The sequence below is a fragment of the Carassius auratus genome, unplaced genomic scaffold (assembly GCF_003368295.1).
Source record: "Carassius auratus strain Wakin unplaced genomic scaffold, ASM336829v1 scaf_tig00007487, whole genome shotgun sequence".
In the NCBI taxonomy this organism is placed as follows: domain Eukaryota; kingdom Metazoa; phylum Chordata; class Actinopteri; order Cypriniformes; family Cyprinidae; genus Carassius; species Carassius auratus.
In genome coordinates this window covers 106,163-132,466 of record NW_020523854.1, presented here as the reverse complement: position 1 = coordinate 132,466, position 26,304 = coordinate 106,163, and the positions used below count along the sequence as shown (strand labels likewise).

The window sequence follows — 26,304 nt, the reverse complement described above, 5'->3', positions numbered from 1 at the left end:
CACCTCCTCCTACTAATTGGAACAAAATAGAGGAGACCTACATAAATGCCAAGTCTTGGCTGTGGCTTTCTTTCAGTGAGCTCTGAAAACAATAGCCTAGTGGTTTTATGGAGGTTTTGTGCAATTTGCCCTAGTTATACAATGCTGGCAAACCCTCAGTAAGGGAGAGGCTATTATTGGGCTGATTTATAAAATTGTAGGCTGTCCAGAATGTGATATTCATCTGTTTGGCAGGCGATACTCATGCAACCCTTATAGAGAATCTATTATTCTCCATACAAAGCAGATGACTTGCTCTAGCTGCAAATATGAACACTTTCTGGACGTTTACACCTGTTTTGCATAACGAATTATTATTATTATATTATGTTGCTGCACATGGACCTACACATAAAACTAAAACATTTCCTTGTTCTATAATAGTATAAAACACGGCAAAGCTGTTCTTTCTTGGCAAAGCGGCTGACAGCCCCTCAGCAACAGCTCGAGGCATGCAAAGTAGTCTCGCGCTTCCCTTTACCATATATAGCTCGAACCGGCGCGCACAAGAGCAGACGGAAACGTCTCGGAGAAATTAAAACGTTTCCCTGTCATTAGATGTGGACAAATTCACGTTTGTTGCTAAGTTGACACATCTCCCGACTTCAAGGGGTAAACCACCAACCAGTTGCGTAGATTTCGATGGGCGAAGAAAAGTCTGAGACGCACAGAAACATCGCACAGCAGTGAATGAGAAATCCACAGGTGAGATGCCTTTCCATGGATTTATGCCTAAATTGTGTTGTTTGAATTGTATTCTTTCATTGAACGCTGCGAATTACAGTCTGATAAGCTTGCGTAGGAAATATTACTAGCTTTATTCTGTTACCTGTGTGTACAAGTCAATGTATATGTTGTTTAGTCTTGCTTTACACCTGCGTTATAGTGTTACAGGATTTGTTTTTTGTTTTGTTTTTTCAATATAGCCTACTAAAACGTATTATTTTTGTAATTTAGTTTGCGTAATGGCTTACTGTGGATTTGAATTGCGATTTACTGTGTATTTGGTCTTTTTAAGATTTTTTTTTTTTCAACACCTGTAGCTATGTCTCAACAGATGTTATGGGTGGTAAAGTAGCTCTCAGAGGGCGCAGTTTTTGGATTTAATTATTCATTTATTTGTCTGACAATGAAAAAGAGCATTTTGCCCTGAAACTGAATCATCATCTTGCTTTTGTATTTTGTATGCAGTCATTAGACACAAGCAGAATTGTAAATGATGTGATGTGTATATATCATTAAGTTTTGTTGATGTATATTAGCTGATGTTTCATATCCCATTCTTTTGTCTAGGTTGTAAAAAATGTAATGGATTAAATAGTATAAAACTGCTCCATGCACTAAAAACTAAATTGAAATTTTAAGGAGTGCAGATTTCAGCCACCGAATACACACATAAAGCAAGAATAACTGCGAGACGTGTGTTTGGATAACTTAGGGGTACCCATAAAAAGCTTCATTTAAATGCGAATACATATTTTCTTTTACCCCGAGATGGTGCGATGGTGCACAAGGGAGTTAGTTGCCAAGACAACAACACATATAGACACAAGATGAGGTTGAAAATTCAAGAAGCAAATTATAAACCATGTGTAGTATATTCATTTAAACACAGATTGGAGAGCAAAAACTTTTTAGTACAAAGAGGGGGGGAAATCACATAGAATAAATGGCACAAAGGAGCTAAACAACTTAACAGGTAGCTAGATGAAGAGTTTATTCATAACATTGTTTTAAATAACCATTAGCTCATTCATTTGATTGTGTGAAGTTGAGTGGGAAAGACTTTAGATATCTTAAAATGTATATGTTTTTATATACTCTATTCATCATAAACATAATTTCATGAATTGTCAAGATTTTAGAAAATGTTGTATACAAGATTGAGATATCTGTAGCTGAAAAATATGTCTTTCTATTTTTACATTGGCCATAGAGAAGCACATGCTCACGTAAGAGATTGTCCCACTGTAATTGAATGAGAAAGCTCCGCAGTCTTCCCTTTGGTGTCTGATTGACAGTTTAAATCTTTGCTGGTCTTAATGGGGGCTTGAGCAGATGTGTGAGCAGAGCTCCTTGCCACAGGTAAAAGACAGCACTCCATTCTCTTATCTGTCTTTCTGTGAGTTGCTGTGAATGTCTCAGTACAGCTATAGAAAAAAAGTGGCATTGTATTATTTATTTATTTATTTATTTGCAGCATCTATATTTGAATGTGCAGCAATCAGATGCCGTCTTGGAGTTTAAGAGTCCTTTGATTTGAAAGTAACTGGTATTTTATTAGGGCTGTTGGCTTGCAAATATCCATCCATTTTCCATTCCTCTCTAAAATCATGATGGCTCGTCATCATTTACCCTTTATGTTTCTCAATAATCAGCTGCTCCACTTCAGTAGAGTAAAATTCCACTGCCTCATTTGAGAAGACTACTTGAAAGTTGCTGTTGATTTAAGCAGTGACCTGTTAAAACCGTAGTAAGTGTCAAATAAATCAAGGCAATATTATTGGTTCATATGAAACAAGCAGCACAAACTTTCCATTGATATACAGTGTAGTGGACTAAGACAAATGGAAAATATGTGAAATAGATAGTGATAACTGTGAAAGGTAAATAGTAAATTAAAAGTTAATTATGACCAATTAAATATGTGTTAATTGTGATAACTCACCCTCTCTTCACAGCTCTATTCTTCACGATGGTAGTTTATAGTGACCATATCTAATAAGGTCCAAAAATACATCATACAATGTATTGTTCTTCTTCAAGTCTTCTGAAGTCATTTAAAGTATTGTGTGATGAACCAAATTAAATTTAAATAATTATTCACTGAATGTCCATCAGTGAGTTGAACGAGAATCACAAAACTGTTGTATAGCTGCAAAATGAAACTTGAATATAGCTAAATTTTTTGTTATGTTTGGAGCTTAACATTCGTGCACAGACATTTTGGATGATGTAAGGGCGAGTAAAGGATAACAGAATTTAAATCTTTTGGTGAACTATCCCTTAAGCCAGAAAAGAAATCGAGATAAACTGCTCTTTTTCATTTTTTCTTTTCTTTTTCTGCTCCTTTTCTGTTTCATGGATCAAGCATACTAAATTAAGCGGCTTCCTAGCATACCTCGTTTTAGCCAAAATTCAATGCAGCAGTGCATGTATCCTCTGTGGAGAATTCGATTCAGGATGCACTGCAGTGACCTGAGCAAAAAAAATTAAAAACAAATACATGAAAATAAAAAATAAAAATAGATGTATTTTTGTATATAAACAAATATAATATAATCAAATATAATATATGTGATGTGTGGGGCGGGGCCGGTGGAGTTGATGATAATAAAGAGACACCTGCACCACTCTCCCGTTTCGAGTCCCACGGAGGAGCTCCGGAAGGATAAGAGGAGGAGTGAAAAACCTGGACTAGGCCTGAACTATTTTATGTTGTTTTGGTTTTGTTTGTGCGCGTCAGTGGTCCATGAGGGACTGCCGCGTTATTTTCAGTTTTGTGTTTATCTTATTATTAAGGTTATGGTTAAATGTTTGCCAGTCCTCACCTCCTTCTTCCCAATCTACGAACTTTGTTACATTGGTGCTGAAACCCGAGATTGCTGAGGGGGATCACGGTGCTGAGGAGCTCAGGCATTTCAGAGCGCTATTTGTGTTGCAGCCAATATACGAATATATGGTACTACTAAAGAACTACAGCATGTTGCCTTTGATTGATTGAAGTTGATGGCTAGTTTGCTACAAGAAGTGATAGATCGCAGTCCATCGAGCAAGCATCACTGAGAGCGAGAGCGATGTTGCATGCTTCTACAGCTGAAACTTGGCAGCCACAAACATGCCATGAGAGCAGAGAACATCACATTGTTTTTCTTCTCTAGTCACGTTTGATCTCGCAAGTTTCCATGAGATCAAGTGTCACTGTGAAATCGTTCCTACAGTCATCAAGAGTGTGGTCTTGTGGTCTGGTTGAAGCATGCAGATTTGGGCAGAAAGTATTCAAGGAGCTGGGAGAAGAATGATCTCGTAATAGACGCACCTAGTCAGCGATCAGTTGTGTAGAGTGCACAGCAACATGACAGGAGACAAGAAACTGAGTCTTTAAGTGTCCACCGGGAGATATTTTCAGGCATGCAGTGCATGTTTGGCTCATTTTGGAGGTTTTAAAGAGTTATTTGAGATGCCATGATGGTTAGGATGCTGATTTAGAGGGAGGTTGCCCATGTAGGCAGTGAGGCAGATCACTAGGTTTTAGAAAAGGGTCAATATTTCACTAGCTGTCATTGTTCAGCATTCAGTGACACAACACATTCGGTGTAAAAGACTGTGGCATTGGACTTCTATCTGATTTGTTCCATCACATGGTGAGTGTAAAGATCCGTAAACATCTCAAATGCAGCTTGGACAGACACAGAACTATAGCTATTCTTATTTAGTTTCATTTCTGAGAGACCAATAGGGTTTCGAGTCCCGATCGATCCCAGTTGCAAAATGTCTGTGGTATTATGCCTGATGTTAACGTTGATCAACACTGCAGACTGGCTCTTTGAGAATGGCCTTGTGGGGAATAAGCTGGCATAGATCCCCTGATGGCCCCATACACCTTTTTCACAGCCTAGAGGATTATTGGCTTTATCGCCCTGAGATTGTAATGATAGGAGCCCTGGTTCCTCCCCTGTGCTACCTGCCCTGTATTAGTGTTTCCTAACCTTTTTTTGTCTCAGGATCCCAACAGCCCATCAGTAGTAGTAAGTGCCAATGCATCCACATCAAATCTGAAATATGTTGCTTTTTGAAAGCAAATCATTAATATTACTAGCCATTAAAAGTAGCCATTACTAGCCATTAATATTTTAAAAAGAAATTCTGGTCATGAAACTGTATTCATTTTTATTTCTTCATTAAAAATTAGGGAAACTCATCTAAATACAATCTTATTATTATCAGTATTTTCAATGTATTATTATTACTTTGTTATTATCATATTATTATTATTATTATTATTATTATTATTATCTAATCAAATTATTATCTGATTAAGTCAATACAAAGTAATAAATATCACTAATACTACTGAACTGTAAAGTATTTAATAAGGATGATTTTATTAATAATTACGATAACCCTGGACCTTTTTTTAATAAAAAAATATTTTAGCAGTGGAAGTCATAATAGGTGGATACATTTCTATAGCATTGAATGGGAGGCTAATATATGTATAAATGTATATATATATATTTGAATTTCTAATTGCTTAAATAGAACAATGAAATACTACACAATAGTGTTTTCATGACTTTTTTGATGCAAGGACATTATAATACTAAGTATAGTTTTATAAATGTAAAATATATATATATATATATATATATATATATATATATATATATATATATATATATATATATATATATATATATATATATATAAAAACTTTTACAATGCTGATGACCGTTATTATTATTATTATTATTATTATTATTATTTTTATTATTATTATTTATTTTTTACATAAGGACAGTACAATTACATTTATAAAAAAAAAAAAAAAAAAAAACTGAAACCACTGATCTTTAATTTTGGCAGGAAACCACAGGGAAATGTTTGAAATGATTATTTTGTTTATAACAGATTTATAAACCATTCTCACAGCAAGCTGTTTGGCACTTTATATTTTCAAACGAATATATTCATATAATCAAACTCACAGAGATGGAGTTTGTGTGGAACAGCATTAACTGTCAGTCATTAAAGGACTTGGCAAGTTATAATTTTAGGCCCTGATTATTGATTTATAATTTTTTTTTTGTCCTTTGTGTATCATTCATGACATATTAGTATTTAAAAGTTGAAATATTTAAAAAGTTTTGACAGCCCCAGTATTCTTTTGACAATATATATGTTGTGTGTATACAATATTTTTTTTTCCCTCATGATTTCTGTTACAGAAATAGAAATCTTTCTATGTTCCCATGGAATCACCCACTCACTGAGCAAACCCATGTCTCATACCGACAACAGCAGCTCTGCCCCTTCACTGACTGATCTACAGCTCTGTCTGTCTCGTTGTCTGTCAGGTTAGACATAGCTTTCACTCCAAGGTCTCGCTTGGGGAGAAAAAGCTCAGGATGTTCTTCACCCACACAACTAATATATAGATGACACATTTTGAGAATTGTGGGCCTGATTTGATTGGATCACATTATGGCTAGACAGGTTAAAATTTTAAATATATGTGTATATAATTTCGTTATTGAAGTGAAAAAAAAATGGCACCCATGCAGGCAGCCTTTTACCTCACTATTCAGAGCTTCATAATGAGAAGGACACTTGACATTTTTCCAATTTATGAAATACTGGAGACAAGGTTATGGGCCGTCTCTCAGTGCTTATCCAGAAAGACTTCATTGTGAGAGAAGAGAGCGGTGATTGCGTCAATGACAATCACAGGGTCTGCCATCACAAATTATTATGAAAACAGTGCTCCTGTTGGATTAGTGGGCTGAGAGCAATAGAGAACATAGGAAATAGTGTTCACACATACGATCAATGTTAAAATATCACACAAATAGTGCAAAACATAAATTTGTGTGATGCCAGAATCACAAGCTGTAAGGCAGTATGATTTCCTTGATGCAAAAAATGTGGATGGAATAGTGGAATCCCAATACAGTGAATTTACTGTATAACAAGGAATGTCGCTGGAAATTTGGATGAATAAATCAAAATTAGGTGACTACACTTAAATCAAAATGCGTTATGGTGAATATAATATTGTGAATATAAAGCCACAAAAATACTATTTAAATATAATTCCTTTATGTTCTGTGTGAATGAATGGTGCAGATGCATTTCATTCATTTACTTGTTTTAGTTTACTTATTGATTTAATTTACTACACACATACTGAAGCGCTTGACGCTCAGTGTTTTCAGCCTCTGCCGCCTCAATATATGAGTACATAAACACATAAACATAATCTCTAGAACTGCTCTGAGACTCACTCCATGAGCATTTTACCATTTCTTTTGAGTAAAACTAGCATCAGTACAAATACATGCATACAAATAGAAACCTAAAAGTCTTCGCAACTACCCGTCAAAATAAAAGTTTGGTTTAACTTGAAGAAACAGTGACAGAAATACATTACTTAATTTAATGATAGAACTACTAGGCAGCTAAAAATAAAATAATTATTAAAACAATATTTTTAAGAAATATTTACAATAATTATTTATTATTAAATTATATTTACATTTACATACAGAAAATTAACAGAAACAGAATTTGGTAAAAAATAAATAAATAAATAAAGTAAAAAAAAAAAGTATTTCACTGGGCCTTAAAAATTAGATTTTTGTTAAACTTTTAATAGATTGCTGTTAAATTGTATATGTTTCATGGTTTTAATATTTTTTTTTTCATGATTTTCGATTAATACAATTTAATTTAACCAATAAAACAGTCTAGAAAAATTTAAACTGAAAAAAAAAAAAACTGAATCCAGAAAAATTTTAACAGAACAAAACAGAATTTAGAAAAACAACATGTTCAACATGATTTAGAAAAATAGATAAAACGGAATTTGGGAAAAAATAAAATGTATTTCATAGGGCCCTAAAGATGGTCTGTTTAGTGACATATGGCATAAAACATAAATACTGACCTGGAAAACCTCATTGTAGTCTGAAAGGTCTTCTTCGTTGGATGGCATATCTTGTCAGAAAGAATTAGCCACAAATAAATGAAGGCTGAGGAATAGGCACTGGTCAGTCTGGCGAGAGCATTATACAGCAGCCCTGCCTCATTTCACTTGACAAAGATCAGAAGGTTAACTCATCTCTATGAATGAGAATGAAAATCCATACAACGAAGCGGTCGCTCAGCCTTTGTATATGAATGAGAGTAAGAATCTGTGTAAAAGAAGATTATGAAATCAATAACACATTTTGGTAGCAATTGGCGAAATTGAAATCGATGAATCTGAAGCCAAGGAGAGATGCATTTCAGCAATATTGCTTATCTGATGGGGGCGCTCTTAACTTTTACATGCGAGTTTAGGAATAGACGATGGGAATTTTTCAAAGAGTTCCCTGGTCACCATTGCTAGCGTAACTGGCCCAACAAAAGGTGATATGAGCAAAACAAAAGGGTGATTTGTGCAGCTTTTGTTGAATGCTGTGTACCTGCATTGGCAGTTCCTCTCGCTCAGCCGTTACCATAGAGACCCCTCCATCCCCAGCGGAGAAGCCTTTGACTGCCAGGTTTACTGTCTTTCTGTTGAGCAGCGGTGTCATTCACATGGCCCTAGAGCCTCTGCGAGAGACAGAGGCTCAGCGGGGATGACCCAGTGAGAAGGAGCCGATGTTCCCGCTGTCGGCTATGGCAGCGCTCCATGGGCAGCTGTTGTCTAGTGTTTGGTAGTGTGTCAGTTCTAGCCTTTCATGGGAGCTGATGACTGAGACAGAGTGACATTCAATTCAGATGGCGAAGTGCGTAGTTGAAATGAGTACACCTGGGAAGCAGCTGCTCGGTGGCCTGGTGCTAATTGCCACCAGTAGGAGAGCTGAGAATTCAGGTGAATACACCGTGGTGCTGTTCGATGCACATTGAGCTCGATTCCTGCGCAGTGACTGGAGGAATTTGCTCTGTGGAGGGAGTTGGCAAGGTGCTGGGATTCTGATGAAAGGCTTTGCTATGTCTCATCTTTCGACATTTATTAATGCATGTCTGGTCAAATTAAAAGAAGAGGAATAGCAAACAAATCCTTTCCTCTTGTCCTGAGGGTTAATCAAGAGAGAAACAAGAAATTAGTTTGGCTTTCTGGAAAAGAAAATCTCTATATGTAACTTGTAACCACAAACAGAATTTTCCATGACATTCTTCGCCTGAATATATATATATATATATATATATATATATATATATATATATAGCATAATAATAATATACTTATATAATATATATATATATCGTTCCTGTAGCTCAATTGGTAGAGCATTGCGATATCAAGCGCAATGTTGGGGGTTAGATTCCCCGGGAACACATAATAGGTAAAAGTTGATAGCCTGAATGCACTGTAAGTCGCTTTCAATTCAATTCAATTCAAGTTTTTTGTATAGCGCTTTTTACAAAATAAATCGTTACAAAGCAACTTTACAGAAAATTATGTTTCTACAATATTTAGTAGTAGCTAGTAGTTTGTGCACATTTGACAGGATTTTAGAAAAAATAAAAATAATAATACAAGACGTAGTCAGCTAGACGATGAACTATCAATATTATTAATTAAGTTATTATATGATTCAGTCACACATTTAGCAATAATTGTTAGTTCTGTTTGTTGATTCAGGGTTAGCATCATCTGAGGTCCTCTGAGGGTCAGCATCATCTCTTCTCAGGTGTTCTGGATCCAGACTGGAGCTTGTGTAAATCCTAGTTACCACGGGATGTAAATCCCGTGGCGAAACATAGAAACAAAATACAGACATCATTAGCATGGCTGCTGATCCAACAAAGTAAAATTAGTTTAACCCAAGCTAATGAATAAAAATGCACCTTTGAACAGATGCAACTACACTCACAATTAAAAAGATACATTATTCGAATGCTTGGCGAAAGAGATGTGTTTTTAATCTAGATTTAAACAGAGAGAGTGTGTCTGAACCCCGAACATTATCAGGAAGGCTATTCCAGAGTTTGGGAGCCAAATGTGAGAAAGCTCTACCTCCTTTAGTGGACTTTGCTATCCTAGGATAAAAGCGTCTGCTAAATGCATAAATTTAATATATGTCAAATAAAATGAAAGAGGGTGATGTTGTGGTTTCTTGTGAAGACGGGGTGCAGTTGGAAATGCGTCGGAAAAGTGACAAGGATTTCAAAATGTTGCTCGGGTGGTCTCTAATCAGTTTCAGTTTGTCCAGTTACCTGCCATTTTTAGGATCATTTGTTAATCGCAACCAGAAACTTCCCTCACTGTCACGGAAAAGGTTTGTTCAGGTCAGATTACATCAGAGTTTGTTGTCGTTTGTTTGAAAATCATATCACACTACTCATGTTTAGTCTGGTTAATACTAATGCCAACCAACGACAACAAACGCAGGTAGGGGTAACACACTGATCCAACAAACTCTGACAGACTTGTCTGTTGGTGTTTTTGTTGCCATTTGTCTGTAGAGTGTGAATTGGCCTTTTGTTGCGTCTGGAAATGTGTGATAAGTCATTTAGTGTTTGATAAATAGTTTTATATCCACCAGTAGAAGGTTTTATGGAGCACCGTAAATTTGGTTTTGGCAGGTCATATCCAAGAGTTGGTCAGGCTAGACCACTGAAAACTGGTTCAAAAAGGCAATACAAACAGGTCCAAATGGCATCAAACAGTGTTTTCTTTGCTGATTGAAAATGCTAAATCTTCAGAAATGTTAATGCGTGTATTTGGTTCATCTGGAAGCTGGTGTTAAGCCTCGCCCATTAGATGGTTTCAGTCACCATGCTGACCAAGTTTGGAGAACAGCAAACCAGCTTAGGCTAAAGCCTTCTACACACTGCATGATTTTAGCAATCTGATCACACCGTGCGACATGAATCTAATAAACTTTATGTAGACTGTACTATGATGACACCTTTTGACTCGCCCGCTTCGACACACGTTCCTATAGAAGAATAAATTAAATACACCTGGACAAGCTAATCAAGGTCTTCAGGACCATTAGAAACTTCCTGACTGGTGTGGTGGGGCAGGCTAGAGCTAAACTCTGGATTGGGCTAAGATGTTTTTTTCAGATGGGTGGATTTCAAGTCAACCCTGCAGATGGACTAAACTAGCTAAATTTGTAATCAGCATAAATTCCTCGTTTATTTTAAGGTGTTTTGAGGCAACTTCATGCTAGTTTCAGCAGGTCATGTGTAAGAGTTGGTCAAGCTGGAGCTTTAAAAACATGATATAAACAATATAAACTGGTCTAAACAGGTCAACACTGATTTAAAATACTAAATCTTCAGAAAAAATTATTAATAATAAAATGTAACCAAAACCCTGACAATCTGTTGTAGTGCTGTGAAGTAATGTACCAGTGACATGTGAACACAGAGATGTTTGCGCTTGTCTTTGAAGTATAGAAAACAACTGATACAACAGTGGGCTTCTGAACTCCTCCTCGTAACATTTAGAGATTTGACAAAGGCGGACTGTCATGAGATGAAAGAACCGTTTGTACATCTGCATGTGACATCTCAATCAAAATTACCCTCCGCCACTGATTCTGTCAATCTCTTACGCTTTGATTTTCACCCCATGGTTCTTTCTCTCTGTATGCCACTGCTTTTCCCAGAAATGTGACTGAATGTGGCTCACTAGTGAGTCACTCTCGGTCCGTACACAGAAGTGGCTGTTCTTCTCTCTCAGACTCTCCTTGGGTTAAGAGCCTAGAGTTTAAACCTCTGCTTCCGGTCATAACTGAATGAAGAGCCTGTGCCGAACTCTTACAATCTCCGTCTGCACCACACCTTGAGCTGCCGGGTGAAAAAATCCACCACCGTCTTGACATTGAGAGTAATTGCAGGTTTCGCTTCTCACACCGATGACCGCTCGCTGCGGCTGAAGACAAATGTGCCTGACTCGTACGTCAATTAACACTGGACAGCAGCCGCGTGTGCCTTATGCAAAGTGTGTTTATAAATGGATTACTAGAGGGAGGGATGAGGCCTGTAATTACTCATCGTTCCCCTTGTGAGCACAGCCAATGGTCGGCCCGAGAGGTGGAGGCTGGGTTAATTGTTTCGTGGCTCACGCCTTTCTGAGAAGTGCTCTCTGATAATGGCCCCCACACGTCCCCTCGTTCTGTCACCTTTTCACCCTTCCTGTGGCGTAGCTGATGCAGTATGTGGTATTCTCTGCAGATAGTGAACGAGCATGTCGACGCTGCTGGATCTGAAGAGCAGTGTGCTGAGGCAGGTGCAGAGGAGCCAGTCTCTGAGGACCAGGAGGGAGCCACCGGCCAGTACCAGTGCTGGAGGGAGTCCCCCGACGCTCGCCCGCCGCTCTGGCACCATCGTACACAGGTGAGTCTGGACCACTAGAGCACACACTCTCAAAACTATGGCTTCCATAACAACCTAAAAGGCTTTAACTGCTGAACCTGCTACTTTATTCACCACTTCTATTCTATTTGTACTTTAGAAAGCTTCATGTTACCTTATAGGCAACGCTGAACACAGTCCAGGATTGAATACCACGTCTTTAAAGCACTAGTACAAAGATTGCTGTTTTCTGAAGAAGAGAATAGTTGTAATCTCTAAAGAACAATGAAATCAATTCAATTTGTATTCGTAGGTATTGTGCTTCTGACAAAGTATAGTTCCAAAGCTGCTTTGCAAAGAATAGAGCCTTTTGAACCTTCCAGAGAGCAAGACAAAGATGACAGTGGGAAAAGTGAGCATGTTTAAGGAAGTAAGAAAGTTTGGAAAGGCCATGGCTGTGGAGGCAATACAATACAATACAATATAATATAATATAATATAATGAATTTGCAGTCTTCAGTGTCAAATGTTTCCTTAGAAATCAGTCTAATATGCTGATTTTTTGCTCAAGAAACATTATTCTCATATAAACATCTTATCATTATTAATGGTAATAGTTTTATTCAGTTTTAAACTGTTGTGCTGCTTAATATTTTTGTTGAATTTTTTTTGAATAAATTGAATAAATTGAATATATCCTTGCTGAATAAAACTATGTATTTATATAAAATAATAATAATAATAATGTACTGACCACAAAATTGTAACCGTGCACACATTTATAATTTATCATCTGCCACTAACTAGAAGCAGCAACAAATCGTGTTGGTGTGTATTTGTGCAAACACTTGTTTTTAATTGTATTTATCATCAGCTGATTGGCTGCATTTTATTCATCCTTAAGATGTCTTTGTGATTTTTGTCTACAATCAACCTGTGAAGTGTGGTTTTAGCAGACGTGTAAACTAAAGGCTAGTTAAAAAAGATGAACACTTTCTTCGTCTTAATATTACACCTAAGTTCAGAAAAGAAATTGAACCCACAATGTGCAATTTCATGGTTGTTTTAACAACCATTATTAGTGACACAGTAGAGGTTAATACACTTAACAAATGGAGGGTAATTGTTTCAATGTTCTTGATGCTTCAAGTTTTGTATTGATCTGTTAACTTCCTCCAGATCTTAGCAGATGGTGGCATGACTGTCCATGAACTGGCCAGTGACTCATTTAGCTCTTGAACGCCTACTGTGTCTATAGTGCATTCACGCTTTGAGAATGACTCAATCTCGACACCTTGCTCTATCACATTTCAATTTTATAGTTGTTAAGATTTCAGTACAAGAAGGCCTTTGTGCGGATCATGCAACAATTACCTTTCTGGCTCTGTGCAGTATTACAGGCTTTTCTTGTCCATTCAGGCCAGGTTTTTTTAGACAATTTCCAGGCAGAAATGCTAAAAGTGGTTTGGTCTCTGTGGTTAGCGAAGAACGGTAATGCAAGTCCGTTTGATCTTTACGAAAAGGCAAAGAAAGTCCTAATACCAGAGGCTATAAATATAACACGGCTTAAGTGTTTTCCAGCACATCTCCACCAGTGTTAAAAGAACAGAACATGTTTTTTACCCTATCTGGTGTATTTGCAGCTTTATATGCTTGTAAAGACATCACTTTAACTTATTTTGTCCTAGGTCACCATTTAGTGCTATATGATCAACTTCAAGTCCACAAACATGTATGTGGAGAATGGGTTCACTGCTGGAGCTAAACAAAGTTGATTGTTTTTCAGTCGTCCTCTCTATCTGTCTTGTTTTGATTCCTTTTCGACTGATTTCAAAGCCAAACGTAATGATGGGCATATGAACCTTGAGGTTTCTATAGCAACCAAAACACGTCTGTTTATCACAGCTGCTCCTAAAATATGAGCTGCTTTATTTTTAATGACTGCACCGCTTCTGTCTGAGGGAAAAACACCTGTTACGTGCAGAGCTGAACTAAATGATTGTTTTGCGCTTGATTTGCTGTACCCTTCTCCGCTAATGTTTTTTATACCGTCCGCGAGGGTGATTGCTGTCATTGCCGGCCAGATGTAACAAGCAGCGGTCAATGCACGCAATCCCTCCATTGTTTTCCTAACTAGCGGCTGGACTAGACAGGATTCAGTCAGCCTCCTATGAGATTCTGAAGTGCGTTAGCCGCCGTTGCCTCGGGCTATATGACTGCCATCATTAGGTCTGCAGGAAGTTGTTCATCTCCTTCATTAGCACCAAAGAGAACTAATACCTGTAACCCAGATACTCATTAATATTATGCAAATGATAGAAAGCTGTGTGGAGCGTCCCGTCCTTATTCACATCACGAGTGACCCTGATTACAGCCTGCGTAAGATCTACAGATCAATGGAAACGTTTGAAAACGATTATGTGGAGTTAGATCCCAATGCCAGGCACGGATTCATGAGAGATTACTGTATTACTATTTTATTACTCATATATTAGGCCTACTATAAAAAACATGAAGTCTTCCCACTGTCTTCAGTCAAAGAAGGTCTTCATTTCAAGGTCGTTCATCAAGGTTTTTTGATGTTGTCATTTTTCAATAATTTGATCCAATTATGCTTATATTTTGTGCACTGCTTTACAACAAGTTCCCAGTAGTTTTTGTACTTTTAGATGATGCATCAACTGACATCAACTAACAGAGTAATAACATTTGATACAATATTAATTCATGTTTGCTAGATTTAGATTGTTGTTCATTGTTAGTTAGTGTCAAGTCCATTAATTAATACTTACACAACATTAAGAAATGTATTATAAGATGTTGTATTTAACACAAACTAAGATTAATAAACGTGTTTAATGGTTAGTCCATATTAAAGGCTTAGTTAACTTCCGGAAGGAAAATTTCTTAATTTATTCACCCCCGTGTCATCCAAGATGTTCATGTCTTTCCATGTTCATCACTGTTTCACTAGATAAGACCCTCATTCCTCAGCTAGGATCGTGTAGAGCCCTTTAAAGCTGCACAGAAACTGCAGTTTGGACCTTCAACCAATTGGCTCCCATTTAAGTCCACTATATGGAGAAAAATCCTGGAATGTATGAACATCTTGGATGACATGGGGGTTATCAGGAAATTTTCATTCTGGAAGTGAACTTCTTTAACTTAGTTACTTAACTACTGTTAACATGTGAAACTTGCTACTATTAGCCTATATATTGCATGTAACAGCCATATTATGTCATCTCCATCATAGAAATTGTATAGAAAAAATATATAATTGTTTAAAATTTTGTAGGTAAGTTATAATAATAGCCAACTACTATACGAACTATTAGTAGCAAACCTGAAAACCAATAGGGCTGTAAAATACAATACATATGTGGTTGAGTAGATAGAACGAACTGAAAATCTCATTCTTTGTTATAATCATTTGTGTGTCTGATGATGTTGACCCATGTTGAGTGGTAGGACAATAAAAACATAATGAATGAGAATATGGGATAAACTAGATTAAACAAACCTCTAAACTTTTGGATTTTTGAGTTCTGTAGCCACTGATGTCCCATATCTCCTGAACCAGAGCAGGGTTTCCCTTATTTTTCAGATATTGATTAGATCAGACAGTTTGTAATAGCTTTTTTTTGGTCTTGTTAGGATCTAATCATGCACATTAATTTGAGTTGATCACTACAGCGAATAGCAGAACATTTTATTTTGTATCGCACAGAGAGCAATTTGTCATCATTTTAAAAGGAGAAAGAGGTGGAGGGTTTCTCCACCACAAGCTTTTTACTGAATCACATCATTACAGATACGTGCAAAATGTTCTGGTCTGTACGGGAGTATATAAAGCAAAGGAAAAAATGATAATTATAAGGATGCTAGCTAGTCTTGAGAATTGTAAGCGTCACTTGTAACATTTATCTTTCTTTAAAATATAAAAGTGATTATTTGAGCCCATGACTTTAAATGAATATATAAAATTTTAAGTATTTCATCCAGTTACCACATATTGTGCAAAGCTAATACAGCACACTCAGAGTGAAAGCTAAAAAATAAAAAAATTGACAGCACAGATTGTGACAAATTAGAAGAACCAAACAATAAAGTCAAATTACAGATTAAATTCTTAATCATCCATAAGAATAAAGACTTTTGCTAAGACGATAGGGAGCTGTTACAGTTCAGTGCCATATTTACTTGATATAAAATCACCTTGTTTTGAGAGAAACTGCAGTAGGAACCTGGATGTGTAACTTTCATATAGCTGTGACAGTCATCTAAATGACCTGGTTAAGAGAAAGATCTTGTATTATGATGCACCCACAGTACACAGCAGAAAATATGAGGAATACGGTTGATTGGCGGCAGCATTAGAAATTAGCGTAATCACATGCAGTACGACCTGAAAGGACCGAATGGAATCAGAGGTAATGAGCTCTATCCACAATTTTATTTCCTGTTGTGTGGGTGAGCATTACTTTTATTTTCTGCACAAACTCGGCGAAAATGATTCGTCTCTAAATGTCGCCTTAACCAAAGGATGATTATTGCGTACTTAACATTTAACATTTTGCTGGGCATTCATCTGATTCATAAGTGCCAAGCTGTATTTTTTGCTCTGTGCCTCTGAAGTCCAGTCGGCGGGAAGCTCCCGCATTCATACACTTGTATCTGTGTGTGTTTGTGATATTCCAGTAAATAATTCACTTTTTCATTTTTTGTTCTCCAATACAATGTTTGAGGTCTGAATAATGAAAATAAACAATATTGCTAAAATAATAAAAAGCTTGATGGAAAAGTCTGTTTCCTAGCAACATGAATGTGGATGGCCAAATAAGCTTTGTGCATATTTGTGTGTGCGTGCATGCGTGTGTGTGTGTGTGTGTCACTTGCATTCGTATAAATCACAGAAGTTGTAATAATCCAGGTTTAAAAGCTTTGACTGAAGATGTAAAGCCTAGCACAGACGCACAATGTTCAAGACTTTTAAACAGCAAGCTTATTGGTTTTCAGCATCACTCAGAGTAAAATATTACAGCTCAGAGGTCACCGTTTAAAAGCTTTGTCAGTTATGTCTCAGTTATGTTTCTTTTAAAAGCAGGGTAGGTGATTTGGTTAAAAAAATTTATAATAATTGCTGTTTGAAAGTCTCTACACAACCTGATAGTAATCACTAAGTTTAAGGGATAGTTGACCTGTAAGACCTTTGTTCACCTTTAGAACAAAGATTAGGATATTTTAAGATAGCTTTCTGAGCCTCCATAGACAGCAATGCAACTACCACATCTTAATTTCTGTTCTGAAGATGAATTGATGTCTTGCAGGTTGGGAACAACATGAGGGGCCTGAATTTCCTTTTTTTTTGGTGAACAACCCTTGAATGTATTAATATGTATTTATATGATCTGTGGAAGGCATAGTACTGTAAAATGTTCATCCAATCATATCCCTCGGTCTGGGGCCTATAATGGGCTGTCCTATTTGCCTGTCAACATATGTATTTGCATACCTCTGTGCACCCTGTTCACAAAGACATGAAACGGCATCAGTCCGTTCCATTACGCTATTGCAGAGTGACCGAGAATGAAAGGCATTATTATTGTAAAATTTTGCATTTGCTGTAATATTTTCTCACCGAATGAGACATGAGGTAATCTGACAGCATTGCATTCAATCCTCCACCAACGCTGTCACTTATCGTGTTGCTGGTTAGCCTCTGTCTGTCAGGTTCATGTGTTTTGGAGGAGGCCTGGCTTTGGAGAGTGATTTGGAGGGACGGTGGGATCCTATGCTTTCAAAGATAGCTTGCTGTTGCTTGCCTCTCTGAAATCGCCTAAGAAATGAATACCGAAATACATCACTACCTGTCTCTATCTGACAGTACTAGGCTCTGTAAACAGCTGAAAATAGCGAGAGAAGCAGCCTCTGAAACTAGCCAATCAGAAACAGTCTCTGCCTGTCAATCATTTTGCATGGTTGCCAAGAATGTCTATAATACCTCGAACAAGTCTGTGATTTGATATCTGCCATCTGTGCTCATGGGACCATAACTTATTGGAACATATTACCTGAGTCGGAAATCACACGTAACTAAAAACACAAGGCTGCATGCAAAATTGCATACTTTCTGAGTAGATACTTTTTTTGAAAAAGTACATACTTAAAGACCTTTAAAAAAAAAACTATGTTCTATAGTATGGATAAATGGAATCTAGATGTACCTCATCTATCATTTTGTCATTGTCATGTGACGTACCAGCATTAGTTGTAATCATTAGTTGCATTAGTCCCTTCACTGCAATTCACAAATCCCCTCCTGTAGCCTACAGTGAAATCAGATGTGCACTACATAATCTCACTGGGAAGAGTAGGTCTTCCAGGGACCTTTTGTTTACTGTTTTATGAATGCTGTGAATTCAGACATAGTACTTCATTCACTATACAATAGGAAAGTATGTGATTTTGCGGACATGTTTTTGGAGGTTTGGATTTTGGACGGTGGGTGTGTTCTTGAAATAAGCGGAATTTATTAGATCGCTAAAATTGCACACAGTGCCTTCACACTTCTTTTTATCTCATTGGCATCAAGAATCAAGTTGACTGAGAATCATCTGAGACTTTAAAGGTACCTCATTTGTGATTTTTGAGACCTCGTTTGTGAGAAAACAGTCTAGACAGTCCTAGAATTATCAGACAATGATATAATGCGTGGCCTCGTTTAGAGTATCTTAATATGGATGTATGCGGACTCAAAGTGTCATCCCTAATTCATCTCCTGAGGGAATCCCAGGAGCGCTCTGCTGGATATCTGGGGGGGGGGGGGGGGTGTAAATGCTCACCTGCTGTTGGTCTGGAGTGTTGTGGGCTGGATAAATAATGAGAGACTGGGGGCTGGAGCCCACTGAGGTGGTCGGACAGCTGTGTGGCCATACTAATGCATTCCCCGCTCATTCCTCTACACTCTGCTGAAGTCAGGCAGGGCAGAGCAGGAGAGATGGGCGATATTCCCTAGGTGCTGCAATCTGCCAACCAATCCCGCATTGAACGGGCTATCATCACCATGACGACCGGGTCTGGAAAATTAGCAAGTGGCAGGGGTCCAGGAGTTCACCCCTGGTTTGTGGGAGAGGCACGCTTCCCACCTCCTCCTCGGATCTCCTAGCGATAAGATAAATTAAGTTGGACAGTGTGTAAGAGTCTTGATCGGAAGCGACAAGAAGTGATTGTATACTTGTTGCATTGATGATGTTCAAGCAGTGTGGCAGTGACTAATGAGGACGGAAAATGTCCATCATCTTCTTATCTCCATGGAGGCCTTTCTCGAGGATGCGTTTCAAGCTGTTGATTTTCAGGCTTGTCAGAGGGATAGGGAGGCCTGTCACCTCAATCCCCACTGAGCACAGGCGTTCTGCAGATAAACGTGAAGCAACAAGGTCCACAACAAGCCCTGAAATCTGCTGTCAGTGTTTGCCACCATGTTTGTTTGTTTAGCTTGACTGAGCCACATCTGCTTTCTGATCCCATTCTTTCAGATGTGTAAAGTAACGGATTACCTGCCTAGCTGAAAAGACCAGCATGCATAGCCATCTGGGGTGCATTTCGCAAAAACATCAGTAGCCAACTATGGTTGCAAGATTCATAATTTTCCATATAGTTCAACGATTTGGTGTTTCTTGAATCCATAGTTCCAAAGAACATTTGTAAATAGCATCACAAACTTCTGTGGTTGAAACTACAGCTTTCGGTCTGTGGTTACTAGCATAGTTTCTTGTTATTATGACATGTGGACTTAAATAGATCATGCACTTGAGCAAAATAATCAGCATTACATGCAATATAATCTGGATCTGTAATTCCATACATTTTAGAATTTTTATTCTATTTCTGGTATATTTAGGAAATTTAAGTGTTAGTTTAGCATGCACATGTGTGCAATATGCAAGTCAGTTCTAACAAATGTGGTTTGAATGATGTGCAATAAAGTTCATGTTTTCTAGAAACAGCCGTGATTAGCTTCTTTGGAACTCACACCCAAAGTTAGTTCTAGTTTCGTACTATCCTACTAGTGAATCATCAATGCAATTTTTATCAGCAAAATGTATCTGGAGAAACTGGTTAAGTCATTTGATAATTACAAACCAGCAAAGGGATAGGAGTCTTACCTGTGCAATTATCTCACATATTCCTTTTTTTACCGCCTTATAAAGCAAAAAGAGAATCCCAGAAGCATTTTAGGTTTAAAGGATTTAGTCAAAATAGACATTTTAAACGTGAAAAATATGTATCTCATAGTATTACAATTTGGATTTCTGAGACACACATTCAATTGAGAGACAGCCACCAAAACTTGAAATCACACCATAAGCATTTTCATTCATGACATTCACACTTTAGTCCTGTTAGTTTTAATAAAAACTCACTATTGTGATCCCTAGTGAAAAATACTACAAATACATTTACCTATTTATGTACTTAATAAAAATACCCTGCAATTGTACTTTTAATAGTACACTGGTATACTCTGCTCAATGGTAGCAACTAATTTTGTACTTAATGCACTTTCATGGTGCAGAAATGCACTGCTGAGATCCTACTACAGATAAACTGAAGTATGTTTGGTTGTGCTAAACTAGAACTATTGCAGCTATTCTTCAGGTACACTTTAAATATCTTACATTTAAAGACAGATGTTATTTAACGATCATACAATCCTCATCAATAGTGACATTTAAACAAATTTAGGCTTAATAATGTGCATTATTCACAAGTAGCACGCAAAAACAGTTACTCGTAAGTCTCGAGTGATATGTCAGCAAATATGTTGATAGATTTGAACTATACTTAGTATTCCAAAAATATTTTTTTTTTTTTACTAGGGTTGTCATTTTAAATATATTCATTAAACATATTACTTGTTATGTTGCAAGTTGGTTAATTATTACAGTGAATATTTTCTCTTGATTCTTTATTTGTTTCTGTTATAAGTCATTATTTGTGGTATTCAGAAGAAGGTGTCCAGCACATCCCGTGTAGCAACTGTCTATTATGGTTCATATCAGTGTTCACATAGAATAGAGAAGTTTAACTTTACTGTAACGACAAAAACATTTTTACTTCTCTTAAAACTAAACATTGTCTGAAAGTAAAAGCTTCATACTAATTTGTCCTCTTGTCAGCAACGCTCTCAGTTTCAGCCTAAATTTGACAATTTGACAGTTGATTACCACTTCTCCATTTATCTATGTTCCAGTAATTACATGTCAGCCCAAAACAAGCGTTTGCTGGATGCCTGTCAAAGATCTCTCAATGCTGCTCATCTTATCTTATTAGTGTGAATGAGAAGCACTCCAGAGGTCCATTCAGCATATATGTGATAGTGATTACAGTGAAGCAGTGCCAGGGTAAAAAAAAATACAAATAAAAAGGAAGGGAAGGGAAACTCTTTTTGAAGCCACATTGTGTAATTAAATGTAAACAAGGGTGAAATGTTCCGCAACTGAACTGATCCGTCTCTATTTCCAGGGTTGCCAGGGGAAACGGGGAGTTCTTTGACCGCATGAATAAAATCCTCCAGAAACAGGATAGTCTGCTGTCTGCCGGCCAAACTGAGGTAACATCATTCTTCAAAAGATTGCATCCCTGCTTTTACCAAGGTGTATCCCTGTCACCACATTCCCCCGTGTGCTGAAGAATCAGGTCATATTAAAGCAGCTCTTTCTCCTGAGCATTGCTGCGGGATTCAGCCATCACAGAAACTCGCCCTCCCATTTCCCCCTCATATAAAGACAGCGTCTGAGTTAATGTGCTTGAACTAGATGTTTATTGAAGAGCGTTCCTCTCCTACTGTTCTAGCAGTAAATGTTGAAAGGGACAGCGATCAATGCTGGCTGAGTAGAATTTGCCTCCAAGCGGTGCTGGGTGATTAAAAACAGCATTAACATTTATAATGGATAGTATTGTATACTCACTATTGAAGAATCCTACAGAAATGGCATCCTTAAGATCTAATCATGCAATTAATGTGTGAAATTACGCTTTTCCGCATCGTTATTGAACACAGTTATCCAACATTCATCATCTTTGAGGGGAACACTGTGCAAACCTTGATATAGAAATGTTCTCCTTTATCCCTTGATGCATGAATTAATGAATAACAAAGTAGTTAAAGTATAATTTGTACTTGGAAAGAAGAATATTGACACACACACACATACACACACACACACACACACACACACACACACACACATTAGTATATATATATTTATTATGAAGGACTGAAGGAAGGATGCATGTTCTTAAGCAAACCCTTGCATGAATTTCTCTTTACGTCCTACAGATTTTTGTGCTGTCTTGCTTGAGCAGGTCGTGCCACAACATTTCATTCGGCTAAAGGTCAGGACTTTGACTTGACCATTGGAAAACACCAAGTTTCTCTGGTTGTGCCTTTCCGTTATTGATTTATTTGTGTTTAGGATCATTAGCATTGCGATGCACGACCTACACACAGTTCGGCTTCACCTTGAGGGCGTATATCCTGACATCCACTAGTATATTTTTTATGTATAAGCCAAGTCAGGTTTAGTTCCACTCTTCTCATTATAGTCCAACTGTAAGGAAAAACAATAATATGTCCTCCACAGCCTTACAGCGACAGTGGCAATGATACTAGGAAATGTCATGTAATAATGGTAATAAATGTCAGCTAACCTAATTGACAGACAAAAATAATAAATGCAAAGACAGTAAATGTAGTGCAGAATTAAATGCAATGCCTAGTGAGATTGGATACAAAGCGGACAGAGAAATTCACAAGTGTTAGTCGGCAGTACTGCCGTGGAGATGAAGAGTACAATTAGGATTCATTATACCCACAAAGACTGCGATCTATCTGGATCTTAGGCTGTAAATAGTGATACTCCCACCACCATATGGCACGTCTGCTGTGAGGGTCTGAAGTATTTGATCTCTTCACGCTGGTGGATGTTTCTGGACCATTCTGGTGTTCTTTGACAAAGATGAAATGGGTTGCACTGTTCTTTTTGGGTACAAGAGAATCCCTCCTTAATAACTTCCCACGCGCATATCTCTGGCTCAGTTTTCCTTACTGTGGATTCATGAACTCTTGACAGCAGTCAGTACTAGAGTTATTGCTAGTGAATTGCTAGCTGTTATCCTGGGATTTTGTGATCAAGTGTCTGTTGCTGAACTTTTTATTGAATTGGCCACACTCACAGGAAGTTGAATTGAAATTAGAGGAAGTGTAATTTACCGAATCACAGTAGAGTGTAACAGTCATGCTCCTGGAAGTAAAAATCTCATCCATTTTCTCCATATGTGGAATTGATTTTTAACAATGACTTATCAATCATTAAAAATAGAGTTTTTTAAAGGCTACAAAGTTTAATTTAGTTTGTATATGCTTTTGTTGAAGCATTAGTCAACATTATTTCAACATTTATTTTTTTTTTTTTTATATCATTCACAATGCTTTACGGGAGTATAGTTTCTTCACCAAAAGCATTAAGTACATAATCTTGTACTTTGTGTCCAGTTTTCCATTTTTGTGAAAGTTGTCAAAGTTTGTGATGTTGTTTTTCACCTTGTAGCTGGATGGTTTGGTTCATGAATTAAAAAAAAAATCAATTTGGGAAAAATACTTCCAGAAACAAGGCTGCTGAAAAAATGGAAGGCACTCAGAAATTCAACAGGCATGGCATTCTGGGAAATGTTCTTTCACACTTGTCCATAAATGTGTTAAATGTACAGAACTATATATAAATTAAATAAAAATATATAAGGTGAAGGAATCGAATTCAAATGGAATGTTTTTTTTTGAATAGCACACAAACCTAGTATAGTGAGGCTATTAATTAATAACCATTTGGTACTGAATAAGTGCTTTATTCATGGACCATAGTAATTAATACAATGGTTCTATCATTGGTAGTAAAAACCTAATAAAAAGTTTTATTTGTTTGTGTTATTTATTTTTATTTATTTATTTTCAGATTCTCCCTGAAATAGCTGATTGTGAAGACATTGATTAGAACATTCGTCTCAAATCACTCCTCTTGCAGAACTGATTGTGTTGTAGATTGGCCAGTGAAAAAGTAAATGACGTTCATCGACGAAAGTGGAAGTTTATCGCTGTGCCATTGTCAAGATGCCCTTAACCTATTAGTGTAGCTCAAATACAAACAAGCTCATATTTTGGATCAAATTATCAATTTCTCACGGAGGATAATTCTGAGGGGCTCATGAACTCTCCTCTTGTCAGCTCATTGCTCTCAGCCAGTGAAGCCTTTGAATCTACACGGCTAGAGAGCTGCTTTGAGCTCATTGTTACGCACAATTAATGATCTCCCCACTCTTCATTGATCACCCCACCTGTCATCTTTGTTTTTTGTTTTTTTATTGGTTCTCCATCCTCATGCATTTACAGGAGGAGAGCAGCTGTGCTCCTCCACCCCCGGAGTGCAAAGACCAGGCTTTGGTTCCGGAGCGATCCACCAGAAATGAGGTGAGTCTCTTGGTCATCCTTTCAAAAAGCAACGGTTATACAGATATCATGATTCCTTCTTTTGGTACTTCGTGTTTTTTCTTCTTTTTGAAATCATACTGTTATAGCTGGATTTGTTGTATGAGGAGGCGATCTACACCGTGGTCAATCGCGTTGGGGTACCATCGCCAGAATATGTTACCAACGAAGGGGACATTTTCAGCTACCTGCAGAAGGTGCAACTTTGTTGTTTTCTCAATAAATTACATCGTGCATGATTCAATCGCTCCTGCATCCCTCCATAACAACACAATATATCACAATGTGTGTTGTGCCTCTGGTGCTTCAAATCCACCAAGACCTAAATAAATATCATGCTCTGATTGATTTCTAAATAGAAATGAAATACACAAATAAATGCCATTTTTGTTTTATCTTTTGTGTTCAAAGTGCTTGTATTCTTGAAAAAAAAAATGCTAGTCCTTGAAGGGAACACAGGGTTGTGCTTGGGTGGTGGTGGGGGGTTTGTTTACTTTGACTTGGTTTTATTAGTTGGAGCAGATGCTCTTGTCTCAGACATGATTAAACATCAAAGCCGTGCCCAATGGGGATTGATGTTCGGTGCTTATATTACACCCATGAAACCCATCACTCCAGAGGAGCCTGATTCCATTCTGAGACCTCTAACACTGAAGTGCAGTAGGTCTTACATTTGAAGTGTTTGATCTATGTTTTTTCTTCCAAAAAAAAAAAAACAGTTTTGCCTTAACGGCTGACATAACCTGAGATTTGATTACCATCACTACTGTAAAATGCAAAAACCCTTTTCTCAAGAATAATGTATGTCAGTACTCATAACCTTTGAATAAATGTTTAAAGAGTTAAAAAGAGAACAAGGTGGACATGTAGAAGCAGTTAAACAGTTCTCACTCAGGCTCAACACTAAAGGATTTTTTCCACTACCCTGGTCGGTCCAGTGGTTCAAATTTGTACAAATTTGTACATTTTTGTACATTTTTGTAACTAAGAACTATAAACTATAATGTAATGAAAGTGCTAACGCCAGACCTGGAGATCGACTGAATGGATTTGAAAATGGTAAAACTCAGCTATATTACTCCAGGGGACTTGAAAATTAGCCTATTTTCAGAAAAAGTGGAGTATTCCTTTAAGGCATAACTGACTTGTTTTCGAGTATACCCGGCAAGATGGGTATTTGACATCCTGTTTTATGAAGATGTGGAGAGAATGAATAATAATAAGCGGCCTGCGACACGGATCTATGTGTGCATGCCTTGCATGCAGAACACACTGAATGGAGTTGTTTTTCACATCTTCTTGTGCTTGAATGCTTTAAAGTTGTTTTATTGTTCAAATTGACCAGGGATATTTGCCAGTTAAAGTTCAAGAAGTTCCAAAAAAGGACTCCATTTGGGGTTTGTGCATTGTTTGCACTGTACAGACATAAAGTAGTGCACTGATTATGAATTGAGTTTTTTGCGCTTAAATGCTTTAAAATTCTAAACTTTCATGATGCATGCTGTTGCCCAAGAGTCTTAAAACACAGTGCTTATTGTCAAGCCCTGTAAACTAAAAGTCAGAGCTTGGAACTTGTGCTTATCAGCAATTATTTGACACTTCACTTGGACTTAAAATTAGAGATTAGAGATCCACGAACAACATAAGAGGCACCAACATTTTGCACCAAATATTTTCAGAGTTCCTATAACTATATGTAG

At 37.2% G+C, this 26,304-nt stretch overlaps 1 protein-coding gene across 1 annotated transcript in view; it reads left to right on the top strand.

Annotated features, from left to right (window-relative positions):
• The first annotated feature begins 270 nt into the window (after positions 1 to 270).
• Positions 271 to 26,304, top strand: part of LOC113071511 (BAI1-associated protein 3) — a 46,313-nt gene continuing 20,279 nt past the window's right edge. The window contains exons 1-5 of the mRNA XM_026244855.1: positions 271 to 744; positions 11,938 to 12,099; positions 21,586 to 21,673; positions 24,509 to 24,586; positions 24,694 to 24,801. Of these exons, the coding sequence (XP_026100640.1) occupies positions 11,951 to 12,099; positions 21,586 to 21,673; positions 24,509 to 24,586; positions 24,694 to 24,801 (423 nt within the window). The 5' untranslated portion in view covers positions 271 to 744; positions 11,938 to 11,950. The remainder of the gene's footprint in view (positions 745 to 11,937; positions 12,100 to 21,585; positions 21,674 to 24,508; positions 24,587 to 24,693; positions 24,802 to 26,304) is intronic.